Raw genomic sequence first — 23,830 nt, 5'->3', positions numbered from 1 at the left:
TTTAATTTTATTTTTCCTTTTTCTCCCAAAGCCCCCAGTACATAGCTGTGTGTTTTTAGTTGTGGGTCCTTCTAGTTATGGCACGTGGGACGCGGCCTCAGCATGGCTTGATGAGCAGTGCCATGTCCACACCCAGGATTCGAACTGGCGAAACCCCGGGCCACCGAAGCGGAGTGCGGGAACCTAACCACTCCGCCACGGGGCTGGCCCCTACACTCGAATTTTAACCCATGGACATCTGTCTCATTCTTTTTTTTTTTTTTTTAAGATTGGCACCTGAGCTAACAACTGTTGCCAACCTTCTTTTTTTTTTTTTCCTACTTTATCTCCCCAAACCCCCAGCCCCCCGTTGTATATCTTAGTTGCAGGTCCTTCTAGTTGTGGGATGTGGGATGCCACCTCAACATGGCCTGCCGAGCGGTGCCATGTCCGCACCCAGGATCCGAACCCTGGGCCACCGCAGCAGAGCACACGAACTTAACCACTCGGTCACGGAGCCGGCCCCTGTCTCATTCTTAATAATCACACCGTCTCTCTAGAATGGTTGTGTCTGAATTTAATCATTTCCCTACTGGCAGTTTCAGAAATTTTCTATGATCAACAATGCTACGATGGACATCCTTGCACATAAATCTTTGTATACTTATAAACATATTTCTGTAAATTAGATTCATGGAGGTGAAATTGTTAGGTTCCAGAGCTCAGAAATTAAAAATTTTTTTACTTCCAAGTTGCCAGACAAAAAGGCTGAATTAGTTTAAGCTAAAATAATATTTTAACTAACGCAAGGTCAGAGTTTCTTGCCCTCAGGAACAATTATTAGAATTATAAAGCAACAGGTCCAGCTTCATACTCTGCTGGCAGGAGTATAAACTGCTATAAGCTTTCTAAAAAGGAGGCTCCAGCAATATTCTTTATGAGCCTTAAAAATGTTCACATTCTTTTCAGACAGTAATTCCACATTTACCGATCTCTCCTCAGAAAATAAAATGAACAAAAACTATTAACAAAGTTATATTCTTCACAGTGTTACTTATACGCCAACAATGCAACATTGAAATGCCGCTTATAAAAAATTTCTCATGAACTGGTCAATGTTTTACTCTATAATTTCTTTAAAACTTTTTAAAAAGCAGCAAGGACATAAAACTGTGCAAAATACAGTATATCAACAATTTAACACAGATGTATAGATAGACTTATATGTACACACACAAACACAAACACACATCCACAAAAAGTAGACTAAAAGGAAATAGTCCCAAATGTTAACTCTGCCTGTCATAAAGCAGGACTATCCTCTTACTTCCTTTAAACATCTGTTTTTATAGTGCAACGTGTATGCACTGTGTTCTTTCATACTCAAAAGAGAATACAAATTTTTTAATATAATGAAACAAGTTAACTCCCTTCCCCTCCCCCCGGAAAAAAGCAAAAAATATTGCGTAAGAGGTATACTGGATATTTTGAAATTAGTTGAGTAAAGTTTGGAATATTTGCTCTCCTAATAGTTGAACTTCTCTAAAACATCTTATAAGGAACCAACCACAGAGAGCCTCAGGGAAACATTCGCACATTACCCTCCGTTTATTAGAACTTACCTATCAGCGATACTGGACGGTTTATCACCGATGGGGACCAACATTCCACCCCAGAGAGATGCTGAAAAGACCTATTGAGATATAAAGAAACAACCGTTTTCTCCCAGGATTTCCGTCCTTCCAATGAGCATCAGCAGATAAAACGCACGGATCTCTGGCTGTGGGCCACATGCCGGGCGCCTGCGGCGTGCAGAGCTCTGGGCTTGGGCACGAGGCCACAGGAGAACACCTGGCTCGGGCAGCTGAAGGAGTACAACTCAGAGTACCTGTGGATCCTTTGAAAACTCGCAACTCCAGACTTCAAATAAAGACATACTGAACACAAGCAAAAGACAAGCCCAAGCCCCGAGCACGGCACGGCTTCCATCCTGACACAGGACAGCGCCCTCTTCTGCAAGAAGCTGAGCCCGGCGGGACGAGCCACGGCCTGACGGAGCGGGAGAGCAGGGCTCCAGACAAGTGATGCTGCATCTGCCCAGGCCTCTCTGCCGGGGCCTCAAAACATACGGGGACGAAGGGCACACAGCGCCTCAGGTGAAAGAAGGCAGAGGTGACAGTGCTCCCACAATCACGAGACGCAAAGACACACAGCTTCCAATGCCACCCGCAGGGACACGCTCTCTAAGAGCTCAGGGGCAGTGACCCGATCTCAGATCTGGGATCCAGTCTTCACGTCCGCGTGAACAGTCTCTCCCGCCCACTGCCCTCTGGCCTGCTCTGTGGAGGGTCAGACACGCTGCACAGCTTTAGATACACTGCGTGTAAGGTGCCCACAAGGATGGAGTCGAAATGTTCAGTAGCCATGAACCTGGGGCCTGGAAGGAGAGCGAGGCACGCGCTGGGAGCCGCAGCCCAAGGAGAGCGGGCAGAGCAGGAGACAGCTGCGAGAATCCCAGGGGGAGACACTGTCCTAAGGTGGAAAGGTGGCAAGTGTGAAGGAGAGTGGGGTGTGGAAGAGGGTAGCGGTGCCAGGATCAAATGATGACAGCGTCAGGTGCTGGAGAGGGCGCAGAGGTGACTGAAAGAGCTCGCTGACGTGAACAGAGGCCTCCAGAGGAAGAGCAGTGGCAGAGGAGACATGGGAAGCAAAGCCAGAGAGCAGCGAGCCCAGGGCGGACAGAGCGTGGACGGCCGACGTCAGAAACAGACGCATATCCCATTTCATCAGAACTCCCTCCTCGGCCCCAGGTCTTAAGTAGCTGAGGGCACAGGCCACAGTGTGTGTGATGGGGAGTGCGGACAGAGAGCTGGCTCCAGTCACCTGGGCGCTGGGGACAGCGGAGAAGCCAGGTGTCTCCCAGCCTGGGGCTCCTCTGCCTTGGTCAGAGCCTAGTCACCCACTCCTCAGGTCCTGAGTTAATCAGGAGAAACTAAACCAAACTGGATTAAGGGTTAAAAAAAAAATTCCTGGAAGTGCCCAGAGCCCTGCAGACCCAGCAAAAGAAGGTGAAGACTCAGAACTTCTCTGCAAGCAACCTCAGGAGGGAGAGGACAGCATCCCTCTGTCCTCCAGACACATCTCCTTGACGGCCCCAAGGTGGTACACAGGGAAGGGGCTCACGCGGCCCCACGTAAAATGACTAACAGAGATCCTTCGCAAGAGAGGGACTACCACCTCTCTCCAGAGCATCTTCAATCCTAGCCCAATTAAAGGTGGGCACTTCCGTTTCAAGCATTAACATTCCGAGCTTCCACGTCAATGCTCTGGATCCTCAGGAACTGAGATTTTCTACTAAGATTCCAAAAACGAGGGATAAAATTGCGGGCGACGACATTCTGGCTAGATACTCACTGACTCGAGTATGAGTTGTTTGTTCAACTGAAGCTCAAAATCTTCTTTGATGAAGCTCACGTCCCCTCCGGTGTAGCCTGCCAGCTCCTGTGGGGGAGAACCCTCAGGTCAGAAGGGAGCAAACGGACCTACCACAGGGGTCCCTAACCACGGCTACTGGGATCACTGTTTGATCTCGCTGTTCCATATTTTTACAAAGGCAACAGGCCCCTTCTGTCTCCCAGCAGCTATATTCTAGCTGTTCTAGACAGGACCAGGGGACTGAAAGACACACAGACTCATCAGACCTAGGGAATGACCACAGAGTACGCTATCCCTCTACGTGAGAGAAAAACACGGTGACACGAACACTTTATTACAGAGCTTGCAATGGATGCTAGGACTTGGCTGGCCTAATCAGTGTTTGAAAAAAAATTAGCCAAGCTTTTACAATTTGGCACCCTTCATATAAAAATCTGACTTTGAGCTGCTCCTCTGAAACCGAGGACCAGCGCCCCACCCACCCTGGCCCCTCTTCCTGGCAGCAGCTGCCTGGCGCCTGCGCACACAGCACTTGCAGGCCCTGTCTCAGCGTGTTCTTTAAGAACGAAGGAAACCCTCCCAGCAAACCGCAGCTCTCCTCCTGGCCTGCTGAGTGACACCCTCGGAGGCCAGGACGCCATCCCGACTCCGGGCCCTCTGACGGCACGAGACTGAACTGCAGGCAGCAGGTCCAGGGCTGGGAACCCTGAGAGGCCACTGACAGCCCTGCAAGCCATTCCAGAATGCTCTTTACAACTAACGCTCAACATTAAAAACGTGACAACTCTGTGTGACTCCCTGCCCCCCTTGGGTCACGGGGCCTGCAGAGGTCACAGGTGAGGAACAGTACCTGGTTCACTTTCAGCAAGGCACCCTTTCTTGGTAGGATGGAAGAGTTCCGAGAGTCGATGACCATCGCGTGCTGAAAGAAATTTGTATTGGGGTTATTTTCACTTCAACCAGGTCTACAAACAACAATGAGCACTGATTGGGCACCTACTGTATGCGAGGCACTGTGCTAACCCCGGCAGCTCCTACATCACTTGATCTTTACAAAAACCCCGGGAGGGAGGTAGTATGTCACCCTACGTCCGGTCTGCGGGGACGGGGAGAGCAGAAGCAGCCAGGCCCGATGGTTAGGTGGGAGATCACGATCCTGTCCCGGGGCTGGTTCTCTCAAGGAGCCCGACAGCCTGACCGAAGTCGACCCAGCCAGCCTCCTAACGACTTCTGAAAGCTGAAATTCCAGTCGGCTCTTAAGCGCACCCTTCCCACACCACCGATGTTCTTCAGGAAAACCTGAGGTTGTGAACATAAATTCACTAAGGGCCCAGGAGCAACTGCTTTTGCCACCCAACCTAGGACACTTCTCAGTCTGTCCCGACGTCGGTGAAGGCTTGTCCCAATGTACAGCACGGCTGCATCGAAGTATCTAAATCTTCAGTTGAACAAGGAAGTCCTTACCGAGAGAGACGATTTCAGCGAGTGCCCACTTTCTTTTCGGACTGCAAAAGACGCCGTCCTTGAGAGGCAGCCCAGCTCCCGCCACACGCCTTCCCACTTGACGGTATGGCTGGTCTTCCAGATGGGAAACTGCAATGCACACGGGCTCGTGAGAACCCTTTCCGTGCCTTATGTACGTGGTGGTCATCCCAAGTCAGGACTCAGAATGAGGCATCACTCAGTTATTAACTAAATACCTAAGATACATATTTTTCAAATGATGGGTGGGAGGGAGAAAGAGAAGAGGAAGGAAGGAAGGGAGAGAGGAAGGAGGGAGGGAGAAGCGCAGAAGACCATGATCTCCACCACAGGAGACACTGCTCACAGCGGCAGGACTGTGTCCTGGGTGAGCAGACAGCGTCGCCTGTCTGAAGGCTGCCTGCAACCCTGTAACCGACAGGTTTCTCTTCCATCCCTAAGACAACTGGACACACCCTGCACCCGGTCCTCCCAACCCCTGGTCTGAAGCCAGACAGGTGACCCTGATGACCCCTATCGGCCCCCAGAGAAGAGCAAGGAGACAGTTACATGTGAGTGAAGAACACCCTGGCTGCAGCAGGGGCCTGGCCAAGTGAACCCGGATGTCCAGGCAAGTGGGACCTGCCTCGGCCTGACCCTCCCCTCCTGAAGCCAGGACAGCCCGTCTTAGACTTCTGTCGTAGAGAAATGCCCAGGCTGTTTCTAACAGTGAATGATGTTGCCTGGTCTCCTTGGGAAGGATGACAATGATGTAACCCTTACAAGGAAGCCAGGTCACTTCAACTTCACAGAGTGAGTCCTCTGCTGGGCATTCTCTGTAGCCCCCAGGCCTGCCAGAGAATTTAAGGCCCAGACATCATCCGGAATTCAGGGTGAAAACTTGGGAGCACCCACCCCAACACGATTACTTATCAAGCGCCCACAGGGCATCTCACCAGGTGCCGGGGAGGCAGCCTTGCTCACCTGCCGGTTCTGCACTCAGGGCCACCCAAGTGAGATTCACTACTTTCCCCAACGCCTGAGGAAGGCGCAGAGCGGACCTACAGCATTCCTTCCTCACAAGGCAGCGCTCCACAAGAGAAGTGCTACTGCTCAGAGGAGACACACCTCACGTCTCTGGAGTCACTGTGAGGACGAGGCAGGGCCAGACAGCACCACTCTGTGTGTCGTGAGCCCTGCGTCGTGTGGGCATCGAGGACACAGTGAGGAGGATGCAGTCCCTTCCTCCAGGAGCTCACTGCTCAGCTTCAGGGCTGTGGGCTGCACGGCCTCTGTGCCTCCCCCTCTCTCTCCTCCACCACAGACCTGCCCTGCAGCCCGTTCCAACCCTCTGCTAGTCTCTGTGGATAAACAAGAATAAGAATCTGCTCTTTAAAAAAGCCTCAGAAAAAAAGAGATAAAGGAGGGACACAGGGAAGACAGACGGGGAGAACCCTCCCGCTGCAGGCCACACTGCTGGGGCCACTGGAGACCTGCTGGAGGATGGAGGCGGAGAGAACGTGTGCCGGGGGTCCCCTTCCACATCCCCAGCACAGGGCAGACGGGTGCCTGAGGGCTACTCCCTTCGGAGAAGGAAAATGGAAGCACAAACGCTCACAGGCGCTCACGTCTACACGCTGAGCTGTGCCGCCTGGGCCTCCCTCACAGTGCTCAGAGCTTTGGTGATCCTGGGCTGCGGATGAGAATTATGAATGGCTAACATGTCCCACGTGCCTCTAAGGTGCTGAGTGGCAGGCAGCAGTCAAGAGCAGGGGCTGGTTCTCAGACCAGAATCACCAGGGAGGCACAAGCAGCTGAGTTTCCTGGGCCCCATGCCCAGCGAGGCTGGTTCAGCAGGGCAGGTAGGACCCACAAATTTGCATTTCTTTTTTTTTCAGGGGAAGACTCACCCTAAGCTCACATCTGTTGCCAATCTTCCTCCTTTTTTTCTCTTTCTCCCCCTTCCCCAAAGCTCCATACAATAGTTGTGTATATAGTTTTAAGTTCTTCTGATTTTCTACATGAGTCGCCATCACAGCATGGCTACTGACAGAGGAGTGGTGTGGTTCTGTGCCCAGGAACCGAACCTGGGCTGCTGAAGAGGAGTGCGCTAAACTTCAGCCACTAGGCCATCAGGGCTGGCTCTGAATTTGCGTTTCTAACCAGCTCACCAGTGAGGCTGACCATGCTGCTGGTCTGAAGACCACCAGTGGGGAACTACTTTTATAGGGCATGTGTCTCAGGGTCCTTCCTCGTTAACTAAACAGGAGGGGAAGAATAAGGACAAGTGTAGAAAGGACGGAAAAAACAGCAGGCTTCATGGTAAAGCCAAAAAATGGTCAGATGATAGCAATTCCATTTGCTGCATTTAGTCGGACTCTGTTGGACGTAAACTCAAGTGTAAACCAATGATGCAAGCTTCAGTGACCCATAGTGACTCCACTGGCTGCAGAAGCTATTGATCTTAGTGCATATGAGGACGGACAGACAGACAGTGTCACAGGAAGTCAGGGGCACAGAACAAATGTGACCAGGTCAGAGGAGCTGCCACCGTGGATCTCAGCCATCTCGGGCTCTGGCAGTTCACCCTCGGTCAGCAGAGAGGTGCCCACCTGGGAGGCAGCCAACAAGAGGGCAAGGAACAAAAGGTGACGTCAGCAACAAGGCACATCACTCCAACTGCCAGACCACAACCTGTCTGTGCTCTCCTGGCTAGGCCCCGCTCTCAGTCTTTGGGCATTAAGTAAATAGATACTTAGTTTTCACTCAGGTGCACAAAGAGAAAGACGGTAAGGCTACTCACACTATACTCTGCTGACACTCCTCTGTCCGTCTCCCGCAGCGAGCTCCAGGGGAACTGTCCAGTGACCTTGTATAAGTTTACGGAGAAACTAGGAGGCAATGGGACAGAGCTTGAAAAGCTGAAACAGCGATTAGAACCTGTACACACTAAATCAACAGATTTAAAAACACACTTCTGGAGTTCATCTTCGTGAGGAAACCTAGAGCATGCTGTAACACTGCAGAAGTGTCAGCTGAATCTGTAAAGTTTCTTTTCACAAACAAGCAATCCACTTTAACTTTTAAACCAGGCCACTGTACTCAACAATCTGTCCGGCTTCCTACTTTCTTTCGAAGTTTCCGGGCTGCGGTTTGAAGAAGGACAGGCCATAAGAAGTTTCTTTTGTTCCATAGGAAAACTGAAAAGTCACCTTCTCCGCACGGCCTAAAAGGTTAGGGAGTTTGAGGCCAAGGACCTGGGAGGAAAAGAAACAGAGGGTGGTTTCCATGGAAGGAAGGGTCACTTTAAGAAAGGCTATGTTGGCTGAGGGACTCGCACAAAAACAACAAAAATGCAGACTACAGACCTAGCCCTTCACCTCTAACTGCTTTCACCCTCTAAAGCACGCCTCTGCTGAGAGCCACACGCCGACCGACACGGGGGAGGGCGGACTCGCTCACCGAGAAGCTCAGGAAAATCAAGGCGACAGCTTTGGAGTTTAGGGGAATTTGAACAGGAAACTTAATATGAACATTCCCCAAACCATTCCTAATTAAACTCTCCAAGGCATATTATAATCAACTCTAGGAAGATGAATGAGAAACCACGGGTTAGCTTACAAAAAAAGATTAAGGTGCATGAGAGAGTTTTGAAAGCATCACCAGTTTTTAGAGTAGTCACATTTTCAAAGCTCCTAACTGAAAGCCCCCCCAGGAAGGAGATGCCAGTGTCCTACCATGCTGCCCTCATTGTTCCCAACCATGGTGTTGTAACTGCCCGTCAGTCTCCGCAGTTCGGTGACCTCAAAGGTAACGTCTAAGCCGTTGGGCAGCGCGTCATCACCTTAGCAAAGAGAAAATGGTAAACACTAAGTCAGCTACAACATGTGGTTTCATTTCAGGTCCCGCTGCTGAAAACCACAAAAGGCAATCGGCAGGCTCATTTTATTTCACTCTCTCCTTTGCGAAGCGCACCATCTCTTTGAAAGTTTAAGAACACTCCCACACAAAATCACAATCACCTCTACAGCAGAACAGCCGCGGCTAGTTCCTGCGGCAGAAGACACCAAAACACAGATGCTGCGGCCAGGAGACGACCAGAGGTAACATCACCCAGTTAGGCACATGCCGCGTGCTCGAGGCACTTGCTCTCCCACCAGGCAGGCAGGTCCTCGAAGATATTTGGGGCCTCAATTCAACTGACATTAAAACCTAGAATTCACGTGACAAGACAGATTCTAGGAATCCTGAAAGAGAAGCCACAAACGCGATACCAACGTAAGAGGTGATGGCTCTTGTCCCTCCTCGAGCTGGGGTGTGACGCCCGCGGGCTGACTGGTGTCTGAATCCAGCGCGGCTGCCCAACGGCCCCCAATGGCCATGGGGTGCAGGGCAGCAGGGCCGAGTTCCAGAGGGGTCTGCGGGCCTTTCCCAGAGAGGCGGGGGCTGATCCTGCACCCCTGGCTGGACATCGGCCGCATCAGGGAGCCACCAAACTTGTCAATGCCCAGGCCCTGGCTCTGGAACCCTCCTATTCAGTCCAGGGGAAGCCTTGGCGCCATATATATATTTTTTCAATTAAAGGATTTTACTGTTTAGGGCAGTTTTAAGTTTATAGCAAAACTGAGCAGAAAGTACAGAGTTCCCATCCACCCCCTCCTACTCCTCACACACATCTCCCCTGATGCCGACAGCCTGCATTAGTGAGGTACCTTCATCAAAACTGAGGACCAAGAGTGAGATGTTACTATTAACTCAAGTGCGGTGCGCACTGGGGTTCACTCTTGGTGTGGTACATTCCAGAGGGTCTGACAGATGGATAGTGTTGAGTACCTACCACTGCAGAATCGGGGAGTTTCACTGCCCTAAACCATCCTTTTTATGGTCATTCCAATGTGCACACTGGGTGGAGAACCACAGACAGAGGTGGAGTGGGTGACCACGTCCACATCACATTTACAACAGAGGCGGGGAGTGCTATAACTAAATGCCATCAACACTCGCCACCAAGAAAAACACTCCCGAGTAGTGCTGTCACTCAGTTGTGACCTGGGGCAAGCTACTCAACCCTCTCTGAGCCTTGGTTTCCTTAGCTGAAAAACATTTTTTCTGAAATATTCATCCTTCCGCCAGGTTTTTGTGAGGCTTCACCCGGATCACATACACAAGCCCTCGCGGCAGAGCTCAGCACCGGGACGGCTGTTTATCCCCATCCCTCGAGGGGGCAGGGACAGCTGGTCCTCCCAGCGACTCGTCTCCCTCTGACCAGTCCCATGAGTGTCAAAATCTAGCTGCATCACAATCACCCGGAGGGCCCATTCTGCCCACATGGCCGCCCCACCCGAAGCTCCTGCAGCAGCCGCATGCTCTGCGTGTGCAGCTCCGGCAGGTTCCCAGGTGAGAGCAGCGCTGCTGCTCTGGGGCCACCCTGAGCACCACGGTTCAATCACAAGCAAATCCTCAGGTCTCAGCCGGCCACCTAGACTTTGCTTCTCAGCCTCCCGTGCAGCTAGGTGTGGCCACGTGAGTAAGTCCTGGCCAATGGGATGAGAGGGGAGTGCTGTGAACACCTGGGACAGGTGCTTCAAGGGAGGGGTGTGCCCCTCCACCCTCCTTCCTCCTTCGTGATGCTGGAATGGTGCTCAGCCATCACAGGGACCAGCGGACCCGAGGGATGATGAAGTGACAAGATCCCATGGGAAAACCACACCACCCAGTGGCCTCAAGGAGCAGAGCTACGATACCAGCCCATCAGTCTCCCAACTGTCGTGGAAAGAAAAAGAGACTTCTCTCTTGCCTAAACCAGTGCTATTTAGGGTCCCTGTAAGTCATGGATGAATCTATATTCCAAATAATCAAAATACTTTTCATTTATATAGCATTTTATATTTTTTCAAGCATTTTCAAAGAGCTTCATTTATATTTTCTCAAAATTATCCTCCATTCAACCTTGGAAGAGTTCACATTTTCACTTCAAGTATTTCTTTTTCAATGGACGTCTACCGAATTCAGAATTCCGTCCACCACCACACATGAAGGCCTTCACGACCTGGTCTCTTGACTGCTCTTCTGCCTTACCTTTCCTCCCTCTCATTCCCCGACCGCTGCATTTTGGCTACGGAACCCGTGGTCCACGCAACGCCCTCCTCTCTCTGGCCACGGGCCCGTGAAACACTATCGTTCTCCCGGGACAGTTTCCGTCCTTCCCTCACCACCAGCCCCACTTCCCAAACTAACTCATCTCCATTTTTTAGGTCTCGGCTTACACATCACCCCTTCCAGGAAACCTTCTCTGATTGCTCTTTTCCTCTGCCCCTAAAAGAGGCCGAGTCTCCTCCCGGAGCTCCCTCTTACAGCAGGACACAGCAGCTGAATTGTCATCACCTGTTCATCTGTCCCCCGACCCTGCTCCACCTGACCAGAAGCTCCTTCAGAAGACCATGGCTTGCTGGCTGCTGTGTCTCCCTGGCACCCAGCACAGGGCCCGACCTGCCCCAGTAGCAGGGACTCACCAATAAAAGAATAAACGTTGACTACGTTGAGAGACTTGCCCAATATCACACAGCAAATGACCTAAAACTGACATCTGACTCCTAGCGCCCTCCTCTTTGTAAAGCACACATTGGGACGGAGCCTGCCAAGAGTCCATCTGGACATCTGCAGGGCTGGGCTATCCCTCCTTCCGCCTTTCACAGAACCCCGGTACTGTCCAGGGGCTCAGAGGACAATACCTTCAAAGTTCACCCGTTCTCCCTCGGCCTGATATAAAAGTCCAGCTACTTCCCCGAGACTGCTAACTACCAAGACCCACACGTGTGATGAGCCTCCAGGTGCTGTCTACGTCTGGCCACAGACATAGATCCTCGAGGACGGATGGAAAGGGACATGGAGAGATGTGTACCTTGACACGTATCAATCAAAACATCCACTTGTCTAAATATTCCTAGACGAAGCAATTTTTCACGGGCTTCGTGAGATTTCCGCATTACCTACAAGAGAGAAAAAAATAGAGAATGTATCCCTCTAAGACAGAGAAACATAAATGGTGGCTATGTGACCAGGCTGGAGGTTTACCATTTGGTGCTAAGCCACCGAGAGCACCCCTAAGACCACTCGTGAAAGAACGGACAAAGCACTTTAGGGGGCAGCAAAAAAATCCTATTCAGGAGGCAAACCCAAGCTTCGGGCAGACAGCAGAGTGCCTAACACAACCCCTTTCCTGTGACACGGAAATGAAGTAAATGCACACAGCCTGGCAGGTCTTCCCGGAAGGGATCGCCATCGATTGTTGACGGTGGTTGGGTTTGGGGAAGGAAGGCTTCTGTGTGCGAGCCTTCTGAGCCGTGCTGGAACTCTAGCCATTCTCTAACCGCTGTGCTGTGTTTTCTTCCCGACGCCCGGCGTCCTCCCGGAGGGACAGCAGAGCGGGGGCAGGGCAGCCACGGTGCTCAGGAAGCAGGGCAGGGAGGACCATGCACAGGAGGCTGAGCTAGAGCCCGTCCTACAGGTGCACGGGGGCACTGGAGAGCTGCGGGCAGGGGAGAGGCAGGACGAGGTCCTTATAAGACACAGCTGACCGAGTGGGCGAACGCGGAGAGAGGAGAAACCCGAGACGGAGGGAAGCAGGAGGAGAGCCTCCCAGCTGGGAGGGAGCCGTGAGCGAGGCTGGGCCGGCACAGGCCACGACCTCACAGGGGAGGGCAGACTCCAGACGTCCCACAGGCAGAAGCCCAAGGACAGTCACTGATTGGATGGAGGACACGAGGAGAGAGGAGGCTGCACAAACTTTCAGCTCTGGGCTGGGTGCTCCTTGGTGCCATAAGAGGTCAGGGACAGAGGCCAAAGGACAGGCTGGGGGAGGGGAGGAAAGACGCCAGTTCAGTTTTCAGCAGCCTAGGGCTGGAGATGCCTGTGGCAATTCCAGGAGGAAACGCCAAGCCGGCGGCCACACGCTCGGGCTGAAGCACTCGAGAGGAACTGGCTGGAGACCGAGGTGGGAAGCTCTAACACACGGAGGCAGCTGACCCAGGGCTGTGGGTGAGGACACCCAGGACACTGATCCTCATTTATGGATGGTCGCAGGGAAAGAAGCCAACAATGGGGGCTCAAATGAATGTGATGAGAGGTGGGAAGCAGCCCAGGAGAGGGTGGGATTCATGGAAACCAAGGGGTGGGAAAATGGCAACAAAGAGGGAGGATATAAACAAACTCAAAAGACAACAAAGCAAGAAAAATATATTTGACACGAATCACAAAGTGATTTTTTTTTGGTGAGGAAGATTGGCCCTGAGCTAATATCCGTTACCAATCTTCCTCTTTTTGTTTGAGGAAGGTTGTCGCTGGGCTAACATCTGTGTCCATCTTCCTTTATTTTGTTTGTGGAATGCTGCCACAGCATGGCTTGATGAGCGCTGTGTAGGTCCATGCCCAGGATCTGAATTGGCAAACCCAAGGCCAGTGAAGCAGAGCACGAGAACTTAACCACTCTGCCACTGGGCCATCCCCACAAAGTTATCATTTTTTAACCCTCAGGGAGCTCTTATAAGTTAACAAAAGCCTAACAATCCAATGGAAAACAGGGGACCCAACAGGTAATTCATAAAAGAGAGATACGAATGGCCAATAAACGTGTAGAAGGTGCTCAATCTCATTCATAATGAAAAAGTGCAAATTAAAACAATGAGCTAGTATTTTTCACCCAGCAAGTTGGCAAGAATTTTAAATGTGTGACAGCGCCCAGTGTTAAGAAAGAGGCCCTCGCATCCATGCGGGCAGGAGTGTGAACTGGTGCCTCTTTGCAGAGCAATATGCAACCCCCGTGAAAATGACAGCACACATACCCCCGACCTAGCATCCCACCACAGGGACTTACCCCACAGACACACGGTTGCTCACATACAAGGATGATTGCCGCAGCACCGCCCCTAAGAGCTACACACTCAATTGATTTAAACGTCCTCCAACAGGGAACTATTTACAAGGAGCGATTGAAGTCCACACAATGAGCTACCACGCAGACTGTGCTGACGCGCAAGGACCTCCAGGCCAATATCAAAAACGAAAGATGCAAACAAACATGGAGAACGGGAGATTGTTTAAGGGCTCTATGTGTTTATCCACGTGTACAACATACCCGAAGGACACACAAGAAGTCCTCAGCACGGCCACCTCTGGAGAGCGGGCCCGGGCTTGGCAGGGGACGGAAACATCTGCGGTTCATTTCAATACCCTCTGTGCCATCTGATTGTTTTACACTTTTTTTTAAAACTGTGCTTATGTAGTACTTCAATTTTTTTTTTTAATGCCAATATTTTAAAAGTGGGAGAGGCCAAACACTGTTGAAAAGTCAGGTAAAATAGGGACTGAAAGGAGCCAGCCGGACCCGGCCATGAGGAAGCTCCTGGTGACTCTGCCGAGGCATGTCCACGTGGCTCCAAGGACAGAAGGAAGCGCAGAGGAGAGGAGGGAGATGCTGCAATCCAGGAGACAGCCTGGTCAGTAAGTGGAGCAAGGCCCAAGGAGACAGCGGGAGTGGGGGACAATCGAGGACCCGGCCCACGAGGTAGGTGAGGCCCCGCGGAGAGACCGCACTAGAGCACTAAGCAGGGTGCCAGGGGAGGAGGCAGCACGCAACACGCTCCGCTCCTAGGACACTGCTGGGATGGCTGCAAAGAACACAGGCATGGACCAGCCTCAGAAAACGGACAGACACCGTCTTCTCCGGGACAAGGGGGAATGCAAACACATGTACGTGTGTGGGAGGCACCCGGGAACTGAAGGGGTTCAGCCTGGGGTGCCAATGCCCCCTTCGGGCTAGGAGGCCAGGTCATTGGTGGAGAGGCTGGGCAGGGGGCTCAGTGGTTTGAGGAGATGGGAGATTCACGGGGTCTTCAGAAGGGAAGGGACAAGACTACAAGCAGAGAATACTTGCCTCAATAAGGTTTTTAGCCTTAAAAACATCTCCAATTTCACACATGATGATATCATCTTTAGTCCTTCCAAGTCCATCAAAATGAACGTGCTGAACCACCACCTAAATGTGACAAGGGGACACTGATGAATAAGTATGACACAGGGCAAGAGATTGGGCATCAAGGCCAAAGACAAATGTCTGAAGTTAATTTCCAGGATTTTTTTTTCAAGTTTAATGATCCACACTTCTTAATTCCAGACTTCATTCTATTTATTTTTCATGCCTTTTCAAAAAACTGGTTTCTTGAACTTACCCTTCGCTGGGTCTGTACTTTCTGCGAATGAGATCTACAAGGTCTCTGCAGACAGACGACCGAGGACCATGTCAGTCCTAGATGCAGGCAGGCCTCAGAGATCCCATGTATGTCCTCCCAACATGCTCCCCAAGCACTGGCCCCCGGATGATGCTGTGACCCCCAATCTAACAGCTGCGCATCTTGCTAGAGATCTTGCGTGGATTTCAACACAGCATGACAAACGCCGTCTCAGAGCCTCTCCCCTCTCTCTGTAGACACTTATTTAACTAAATCTCTCAATAAAACCACACTGATTGCCTATGAGCCAGGTATTGTTCTGAACACTGAGGATACAGCAGTGAACAAAACACAAAACTTCCTGCCTTGATGGAGCTTATATTCTAAAGGGGGAGAAACTGGCAAAGAGCGTAGTGGAGCAGATGGTAACGAGAAACAGAGAGAAATACAGCAGGGCTCCCAGGGAGCACGGGGGAAAGGCGTCACTCACAGGTGATGGAACACCGCCCTGGGAAGGTCTTAAAGAATTAATCAGAGGGGCTGGCCCCGTGGCCGAGTGGTTTAGTCCGCGCGCTCCGCTGCCGGCGGCCCAGTGTTTCGTTGGTTCGAATCCTGGGTACGGACAGGGCACTGCTCATCAAACCACGCTGAGGCAGCGTCCCACATGCCACAACTAGAAGAACCCACAACGAAGAATACACAACTATGTACGGGGGGGCTTTGGGGAGAAAAAGGAAAAAATAAAATTTAAAAAAAAAAAAAAAAAAGAATTAATCAGAATGTGCTGCATTTAATTTCACAGGCAACGAAGTTCACGAACAGTTTCACTCAAGACCCAAGGTCTTTTTCTGGGAGTAGGGAACACAGTATAAACTTAAGCATCATTTGAGTTTGTCCCTGAAATACTTTTGGTTTTTTTAATCACATAAATACAAAAGTGTGTTTGTTTAAACTTCTCATATAAATTAATCACCAAGGAAAAACTACTTCTCTAAAACCAGAAACCATTTTTCTAAAAGTCACCAGTCTTTCTAAAATGTAGTTAGACACACTCTTCTTTGCTGACAGGTCATTTTACTTTTTCTTTTTCAGGAAGATTAGCCTTGAGCTAACATCTACTGCCAATCCTTCTCTTTTTGTTGAGGAAGACTGGGCCTGAGCTAACATCCCTGCCCATCTTCCCCTACTTTATATGTGGGACGCCTGTCACAGGATGGCTTGACAAGTGGTGTGTAGGTCCGCAACCAGGATCTGAACCAGCGATACCCTGGCCGCCGAAGCAAAATGTGTGAACTTAACCGCTGCGCCACTGGCCTGGCCCTACTTTTTTTTTTTTTCGCAGGGGAAGATTTGCCCTAAGCTAACATCTGTTGCCAATCTTCCTCCTTTCCCCCACCAAAGCCCCAGCACGTAGTTGTGTATATAGTTCTAAGTTCTTCTGGTTCCTCTACGTGAGCTGCCACCATGACACGGCTACTGATAGACCAGTGGTGTGGTTCCACACCTAGGAACCAAACCTGAGCTGCCAAAGCAGAGTGCGCCAAAGTTTAACCGCTAGGCCACTGGGGCTGGGTCATCACTTTACGTTTGTACATTTACATTTCCCTAGTGTTCACGGAAGTGAATGTATCTAGTAGCAACTACTATCAAACCCTTCAGCAGAATACTCACATCTTTGTTTTCCAGAATTTCCTGTTTAGCTTCAGGTTCAACTTCAACAAATTCAGCTTCTTCCCCTAACGCTCCAAAGTCAGGTCCACTAGCTGGAAGAGGCTCCAAGCTCTGAAAGGGAGGGAAGAAACACAGACAAATGAACTTACACAAAAACCCAAAATCTTTTAGTTTTGTCTTTAGACAAAACTCCAGATAACTCAGTACCGTGGCTCCTCTGGTGAGTGGAGGCAGGGGGCGGGTGGGGAGCACAAAGGCAGACACGAGCTACTGCTGACGTACAAGTCTTATATTGGCAGTGAGCGCCTCGGTGTCCAGTGTATTATTAACAAATAAAACAAAAATGTAAATGAACTAAAAGGGTCAGGCATGAACCTGACTGTGCCATGAACCGAGGACTATATACAGCTCGTCTAGTTCTGTACGCCTGAGCCCCATCTGATGACAAAAATAGCTAAAAAGTAAGATGCCACAAAGACATTTATCAGAGAAAAGAAAAACGTTTGCTTTCCTGTTGTTATGGGAAGTATCTTAACTTTTTGAATCAAAGTTGGCTATGCTCTAGGATGACTACATCTACAAGCCAAATTACGAAAACATACTTTTCTGGACCCTGATAGGTTTGTTTCAGTTTATAAAGTCTCATTCACACACTAAGGGGAACTGCACATGCTCATAAAATGGGCCACAAGGTGCTCACTTTCTTCAATTTGAACTGACATAATCTCAGAAGCATTAAACCTCTTCTGAATAAGGGTCTGCAGGCTGTACCTGGGTTAGTACTCCCAGGGAGACACAATAATATTCCACTATGTATGAGAATTTACATGTAATATATTACATACATGCTTGCCTCACCACAGGGATTCCCTGACACTCCTGGAAACAGATTCAGAAGGTCATGTGACACAAGGTGACCGTACAAATAGGCAAGTTTGGGGAAAACTGTGCTGACCAGTATCTCCCTCCTCCTTACTCCATCAACTCTCTACAAATAAGCGCTTTAAAGTGCAGAGACTTCGTGTCTGGCGCCTGCAGTGCGTGCAGTGGTGGGGGCTGCGTGTCTGGCGCCTGCAGTGCGTGCAGCAGTGGGGGCTTCGTGTCTGGCGTCTGCAGTGCCTGCAGCACTGGGGACTTCGTGTTTGATGTCTGCAGTGTGTGAAACAGCGGGGTCTCTGAGCCACCGTCACCTCTTCCCTGGGACACTCAGCCTCTTGGCAGAACAGCCGCCAAAATGTCACTGCTCTCTGGAAAGGTAATGACCCAAAGGTATCACATCTCTTCCCCACCCCTGACCTAAAAGGTCCTCCACACGTGCCTACAGGGATAGACGCACACTGGACTCCTTAGCAGGGCACACAAGGAGCTCCAAAGGCGTGCATCTGTCACTCGGCGCCAGCCCTCACCACTCCCCGCCCTCACACTCATGTTTGTGCACAGCTTCTCTCTGCCCGGAATAACGTCCCCCTAAGTAGCTCAAGGACCCACCTAACTGTCGTCTCCTCTGTGGGCCACCCCCGGCTTCTGCAGGCAGAATCAGACCCTCTTTACAGGGACACCTCTTGACGCCAGAAGTTTATGACCCTTGTAGGTTCTCCTTCTTTTGCTTAGTTTTATCCGCCGCAGCACAGCAGAAGTACTCAAGTTATTTGTGGAATGGGTGAGTGAATGATTTTTTTCTTTTGTTCTTTCATTTAACAAATGTTTACTGAGTGCCTACTGTGCGCCCAGCACTGGGCTAAGAGCTGGGAACGCAGCACTGACCCAGACGGACCAAGTCCTTGCCTCACAGTGGTTTTAATGGAATATTTACATAAGTAAAAAAGGGAAGAGAATGCTGAGCAAAGAATATATCACTTATTTCATATCACTATCCTTTCTTTTTTGTTGTGTAATATTTTAAAAACTGAATCATTACTATAGCTCTCAAAAATATTAACACATTAAAATAGGAAACTTTTAACCTGCACCATTTCATGAATATGCTTTCTGTATTTACATTTACACAGTGCAAAAAGTATTTTACATTTGTGTCAACTGTGTATGCAGAATATATACTATGGTTAGGAATATATGCACATGTCCATTCTATTTAATCTGAATGCTTAGCAAATACGGTTTGTCCGGGCACAAAGTGCATATTCCATTATGCTAAAAGAATTACATTATGGTTCCTAAAATTCCAAAGCATGAAACAAGGTTCGCCAAAGACCTGCCAGACCCATTTGTATTCCCTAATCTGAAATTCAGACTTGAAGTTTAAGAGATAATGTCTTTACCATTTCACAGTTACGTCAAAGTTTGATGTCCTAAATTAACTGTTTTACTAATAGAGACGCGTCCACTCACCCATATGAAGAGCCTATCACATGACCGGCACCTACAAGACCCTCACCCTCATAGTTTACATTCCAGCGGCTGGAAGAGCAGGCAGGGGATAAGCATTTACTGAAATAAATTTAAATAAATATTTGGATCTAGCCTCTAACCATTAAGCAGATGAGTCAGTCAAAAAATTGTATGGAACACCATGTGCCAAGTACTGTTCAAGGCAGTGCTAACTGAAGGGATAGAACGTGAAATAAATTTACTGGGTTATTAACAGCATCTTTAAAGTGATATAGACTGGAATCAAATAGAAAACAGAAGAAACCATGACAGATACTAATGGTAAGTACTGTTTCACAAACCTGTTGTTTCACTAATGCATGAGGGTACTAGGTAGCAAACATAAAATGTCTTCTGTGACTCTTGACCCAAAAATTCAAATAAAACTTGCTAGTGGAATGTAAAGGTCAAACTAAACACCTGAAAACATTTTTTGTCAATTTATTAATCAAAGGAGTAGCAATTTTAGTATCAAAGGAACTCAACAAAAGCAGACTCCTCCCCCCACCCCTACCCCGATCCCTCGCACCTACTAGGGTGCCAGGCACATAGCAGCCCACTGGCGATATTACTGGAATGAATGAATGAACGCTCCCTTTGCTCAAGATGCTACAAGGGACGCAAGCCAGATGGGATGCAGTCCCTATTGTAACATCCAGGCACGTGGAATCTAAAAGGATAAGACACAAATGCAAACAGAGCTAACAGGGCATCAGAGAAAAAATGTCAAGGAAGTCGGGAGCACATCCAGAAGAGGGGAGATAGGAGGAGGTTTATGCAGGAAGTGACCTGAACTGAGTTCTACAAGACGGCACTACTTGGATACCCACTGACGGGTGTGAGCGATGGGAGGGGAGCTGCGCGCCACAGTACAGTCCGAAGTGTGTCCGAACTGCAACCTGGTTTCATCTGATTGAAAGATCTGTGGAGGGGAGTTAATCCAATTCCGGATGCCAGACTGAGAAGTCCGTGCTCAGTTATTTCGGGAGCTAATGGGAAACCACTGAGAACTTAGGAGCGGGGCAAGCGAAACGATCCACGTTGCGGTAGAAAGGCCGTGTTGCGGGCTGGGACTCAGGAGATCTGAGTTTTGGAACATTCTGAGGCCACGACGGTGTGACCTCGCACAAACATTCATTCTCTGGCCCTCAGTTAGGATTACGATAAAGGACAGCAGGTTGGCAGCGGTCAGTCCGCGCCCGGCACCCCAGTGAGCACTTGACAGGCACTGTGTCCTTTAACTCTCGCGTCGGCCTGGTGAGGAGGCACGATGACTGCCTCCACTTTAAGGAGGAACTAGAGCGTAACTAAAGCACAGAGAGGACTCGTCTTTGCTCGGCAAACAGGAGCGAAGAGGACCCTTAGATGGGTCGGGGGTGGAAGACTCGGAAGGATGCCTGAGCCCTGGGGTCGGTCACGGTTCCCGCGGCGGCTGGGCGGGAGGGACCGGGGAAGGAGACCGGTAAGGAGAGGGGACGCCCGAGGGCTGAGGATGGAGACGTCAAGTCACGGAGAGAAACACTCATTCTCTCTCCAGGACGTCACTAAGGTCGCAGGTCTTTTCTGGGCCCCCGCCTCGCTGAGCGACCTTTGGGCAAGTCACGTCCCTCCTCTCGGATCGGCTTCCCGCTTGGGGGTCTGCGGGCCCCCACCCCCGGCCGGGCTCCGCGCGCGCAGCCCTTGGCGCCCCTCACCAGGGAAGCCCGGGCGCAGCCGCGACATCTCCCGCGGAGCCCGCGCAGAGGTCACGCAGCCCGCGCGTCGCTGCGCCTCTTACCCGAGCGTGCACGGTCCCCATGATTCCCTCTCCGGCCGCCGCCTCGCAGAGCTGCCCGGGCCCGACTAAGGCTCGGCTGGGGAGGGCAGAGGGCGGGTCCGCAGTGGCGGAGCTGCCGGTCAGCGAAACACCCAGAAGCCCCCGGACGCGGCGCCCTGGGGGCGGCCATGATGCCCCGCCTTAGCCCCGCCCCCTGGCTTACGGCGACGTCGCTCATTGGTCCTTAAGAATCTGTGACCCGGATGTTCACACGAACGCCCGGAAGCCCAGCGGTCTGGAGATGGCGCAAGCGCAAAGCGTCCAATGACGCCCGCGAAGCCCCTGGCACGTGGAATGCGGGTCTGCGTGATGGTAGCCCGGGAGCCGGCCCCGGGAGTTGCCCGTGGGTGAGACCAGACCAGCTGGTAACCCTCCTGGCATCCCTGCGCGGTGGTGCCGTGCTTGTCCCGTGCTCCGGCGAAGCACCCGGGCTCGCCACCCCCGGCGGGCAGCAGTGGCCTCGCGCAGCATCTGGAGCTGCGCAAACCCGGGTGGGCGCCTGCTCCACGTCTGCTGGCGGCACGGGCCCTTTCAAGTCCCTGAAAGGCCCTGAGGCTCAGTCTCCTCGTTGCAAAATGAAGGTGATGGTCGTATCTCCTTCCCAGGGTTGGATTAAAAGGGCTCGTGCGTGAGAGACGGAATGTAAAAACGCCTGGCACAGGAAGGGCACTCAGCGAACAGGGGCTAAAGGACCAGTATCCATTCAGCTGCGGCCATTAATATTAGTGAGAGGCATCCAGAGGTCCGGATGGGGGCCATTCACGGCAGAGAAAGTTTTGGTGGGGAAACAACTCCCCCTCAGAAAAAACAATGTATGATAATATGTAATAAATGATAGTTACATTGTGATAAATGCAATGAGAGAAACAAGAGGCAGAAAATGAAAGAGGGCTTGTCAGTATTACGTCGACTAATGTTTCCAGCCCCTGCTGATGACAGAGTATCATTTCGCTTGCTTTTCTCCTCCCCTCTTATCCCCGCCCAGAGATCTCAACAGCCTTTTCTATTTAAATAGCGGTATTCAAAGTCCACATTTCCCTTCTTTCCTGGAAACAGGCAGAAGTCAGCACCTGCCAGGGCCCTGTCCTTCCCGCACTGCACCCCTTGCAGGTGGATCTATCCACCCATCTCCTGGAGACCCGGAACCTACTCCTGGCCACCAAAGTGAGGCTTTTGGGATCTCGCTGACACCTAGCTCAGACCCAAAAGGCTATTTTAGGTGTGAAAACTTTCACGGAGATTTCCAAAGATAATTCAGGAGACTGAGCAAATTTTAAGCCCAAATCACAGAAGCTGGATATTATTTGAAATTCATTCTGCCAGTTCCCTGAGCCTCGGTTTCCTCATCTGTAAAATGGGGATGATAGCAGTTCCTAAGCCATAACGATGTCCTGAGGCTTTAATGAGACAAAGCCTGGGGCCTGGCACACTGTCAACACTGAATAAACTGGATGATCCTCCTGCGTCTTCTCTCTCATTATCGAGGATGCCTCTCCTCAAAGATAGCTGTAAGGTTGACCTGCAGATTGCAACAAGAGTCCTGAGCCAAATATTTGAGAGGCTATTGTGTCTAAGGCACTGGGCCAGGGTGACAGAGGATACATCAGGAAGAGAGTCACAGCTTTACCCTCAAACACCATTCTGACAGTCATAATGTACATTAACATATTAAAGGCTCTGAGAAGTCCTGCAGTATGTAGACTTGTTTCACTTTCTTTTTAAAAAAATTTTTAGTTTTCCTTTTTCTCCCCAAAGCCCCCCGGTACATAGTCGTATTTTTTTAGTTGTGGGTCCGTCTAGTGTGGCACGTGGGACGCCGCCTCAACATGGCCTGATGACCGGTGCCACGTCCGTGCCCAGGATCCGAACTGGCGAAACCCTGGGCCGCCAAAGCAGAGCGTGCAAACTTAACCACTGGGCCACGGGGCCAGCCTCATTTTTCACTTTCTTTAACCCAGTATTTCCTAAATTTACTGGGTCAGAGACTTTTTGGTTTGGGGTTTTTGAGGCTTTCTGTGGCCTTCAGTGGTGCTGTTCACCAGCATTTCTGGTGCTCCTCTTTTGGGCAAAAGGTAGAATTGCATTTCCCAGCCCCCATTCTTATGACTCGCTTTGGTCAACAAGTTGTGAGCAGAAGTGATAGGTGTCGCTTCTGGATGAAAACCTTCAAGCGTTTATTTCTCCCCTCCTCCCTCCTCCCCCAACAGCCATCAGTGCCCCTCCACATGGTGGGACAGCTTCAGGCTGGGCCAACCACGTCTGATGGGCATGTAGCGTGAGTGAGAAATAAGCCTTTTGGGAGTCTTTGTTAAACTCAGCATAACCCGACCAGTCCTAACTGACCAAATCATCTGCAAGATGCCAGCCTTCTAGGAAACTTGGTTTACGAAGTGGTGGTCTGGTCCCATCACAAGTGGCAAGGCCGTTTAGTGACTCCCCTGGTTCCCCTAATAAAATCAAACCCCAGTGTCGGAGGTCACAAGGAAGGGATGCTGGGTCTTCCCATGGATGCCCACAGAGGTCACCCACCCCTTGGTTTGGGACACCCTGTGGCATGTGCTCCCAGGGGCCACCACCTGTGTTTCTTTGTCCCTTTCCTCCTCACCTGTCTCCCAGCACCCGAGGAGTGAAGGTGAGCCGGCGAGAGGAAAGAGCACAGTGAGGGCATTCCACGAGGTGGCGGCCCAGGGCGTGCACAGGGGACTGGAGGACGAGGCTCTGAGCCTCCGGTGGGACTGCGCACTGGACGTGTGGGAGAGGAGGCTGTGGCCTGGGGAGGCAGCTTCTGGGGGCTGAGGCTGTGGGAGCACCTGGACGAGGTCTGGGCCTAAGGACTGCCCCAGGCAGGGTACCG

At 50.9% G+C, this 23,830-nt stretch overlaps 1 protein-coding gene across 1 annotated transcript in view; it reads right to left on the bottom strand.

Annotated features, from left to right (window-relative positions):
• Positions 1 to 21,139, bottom strand: part of SAMM50 (SAMM50 sorting and assembly machinery component) — a 34,596-nt gene extending 13,457 nt beyond the window's left edge. The window contains exons 1-11 of the mRNA XM_008530695.2: positions 20,938 to 21,139; positions 16,773 to 16,883; positions 14,807 to 14,908; positions 11,777 to 11,864; positions 8,613 to 8,719; positions 8,002 to 8,132; positions 7,679 to 7,766; positions 4,879 to 5,007; positions 4,265 to 4,336; positions 3,394 to 3,480; positions 1,602 to 1,672 (exon numbers count right to left, since the gene is read on the bottom strand). Of these exons, the coding sequence (XP_008528917.1) occupies positions 1,602 to 1,672; positions 3,394 to 3,480; positions 4,265 to 4,336; positions 4,879 to 5,007; positions 7,679 to 7,766; positions 8,002 to 8,132; positions 8,613 to 8,719; positions 11,777 to 11,864; positions 14,807 to 14,908; positions 16,773 to 16,883; positions 20,938 to 20,958 (1,007 nt within the window). The 5' untranslated portion in view covers positions 20,959 to 21,139. The remainder of the gene's footprint in view (positions 1 to 1,601; positions 1,673 to 3,393; positions 3,481 to 4,264; positions 4,337 to 4,878; positions 5,008 to 7,678; positions 7,767 to 8,001; positions 8,133 to 8,612; positions 8,720 to 11,776; positions 11,865 to 14,806; positions 14,909 to 16,772; positions 16,884 to 20,937) is intronic.
• Between the last annotated feature and the right edge of the window lie 2,691 nt (positions 21,140 to 23,830).

The sequence above is a fragment of the Equus przewalskii genome, chromosome 29 (genome assembly GCF_037783145.1).
Source record: "Equus przewalskii isolate Varuska chromosome 29, EquPr2, whole genome shotgun sequence".
NCBI lineage: Eukaryota > Metazoa > Chordata > Mammalia > Perissodactyla > Equidae > Equus > Equus przewalskii.
The sequence above is the reverse complement of the archived record's forward strand: the minus strand, read 5'-3'. Positions and strand labels throughout refer to the sequence as shown.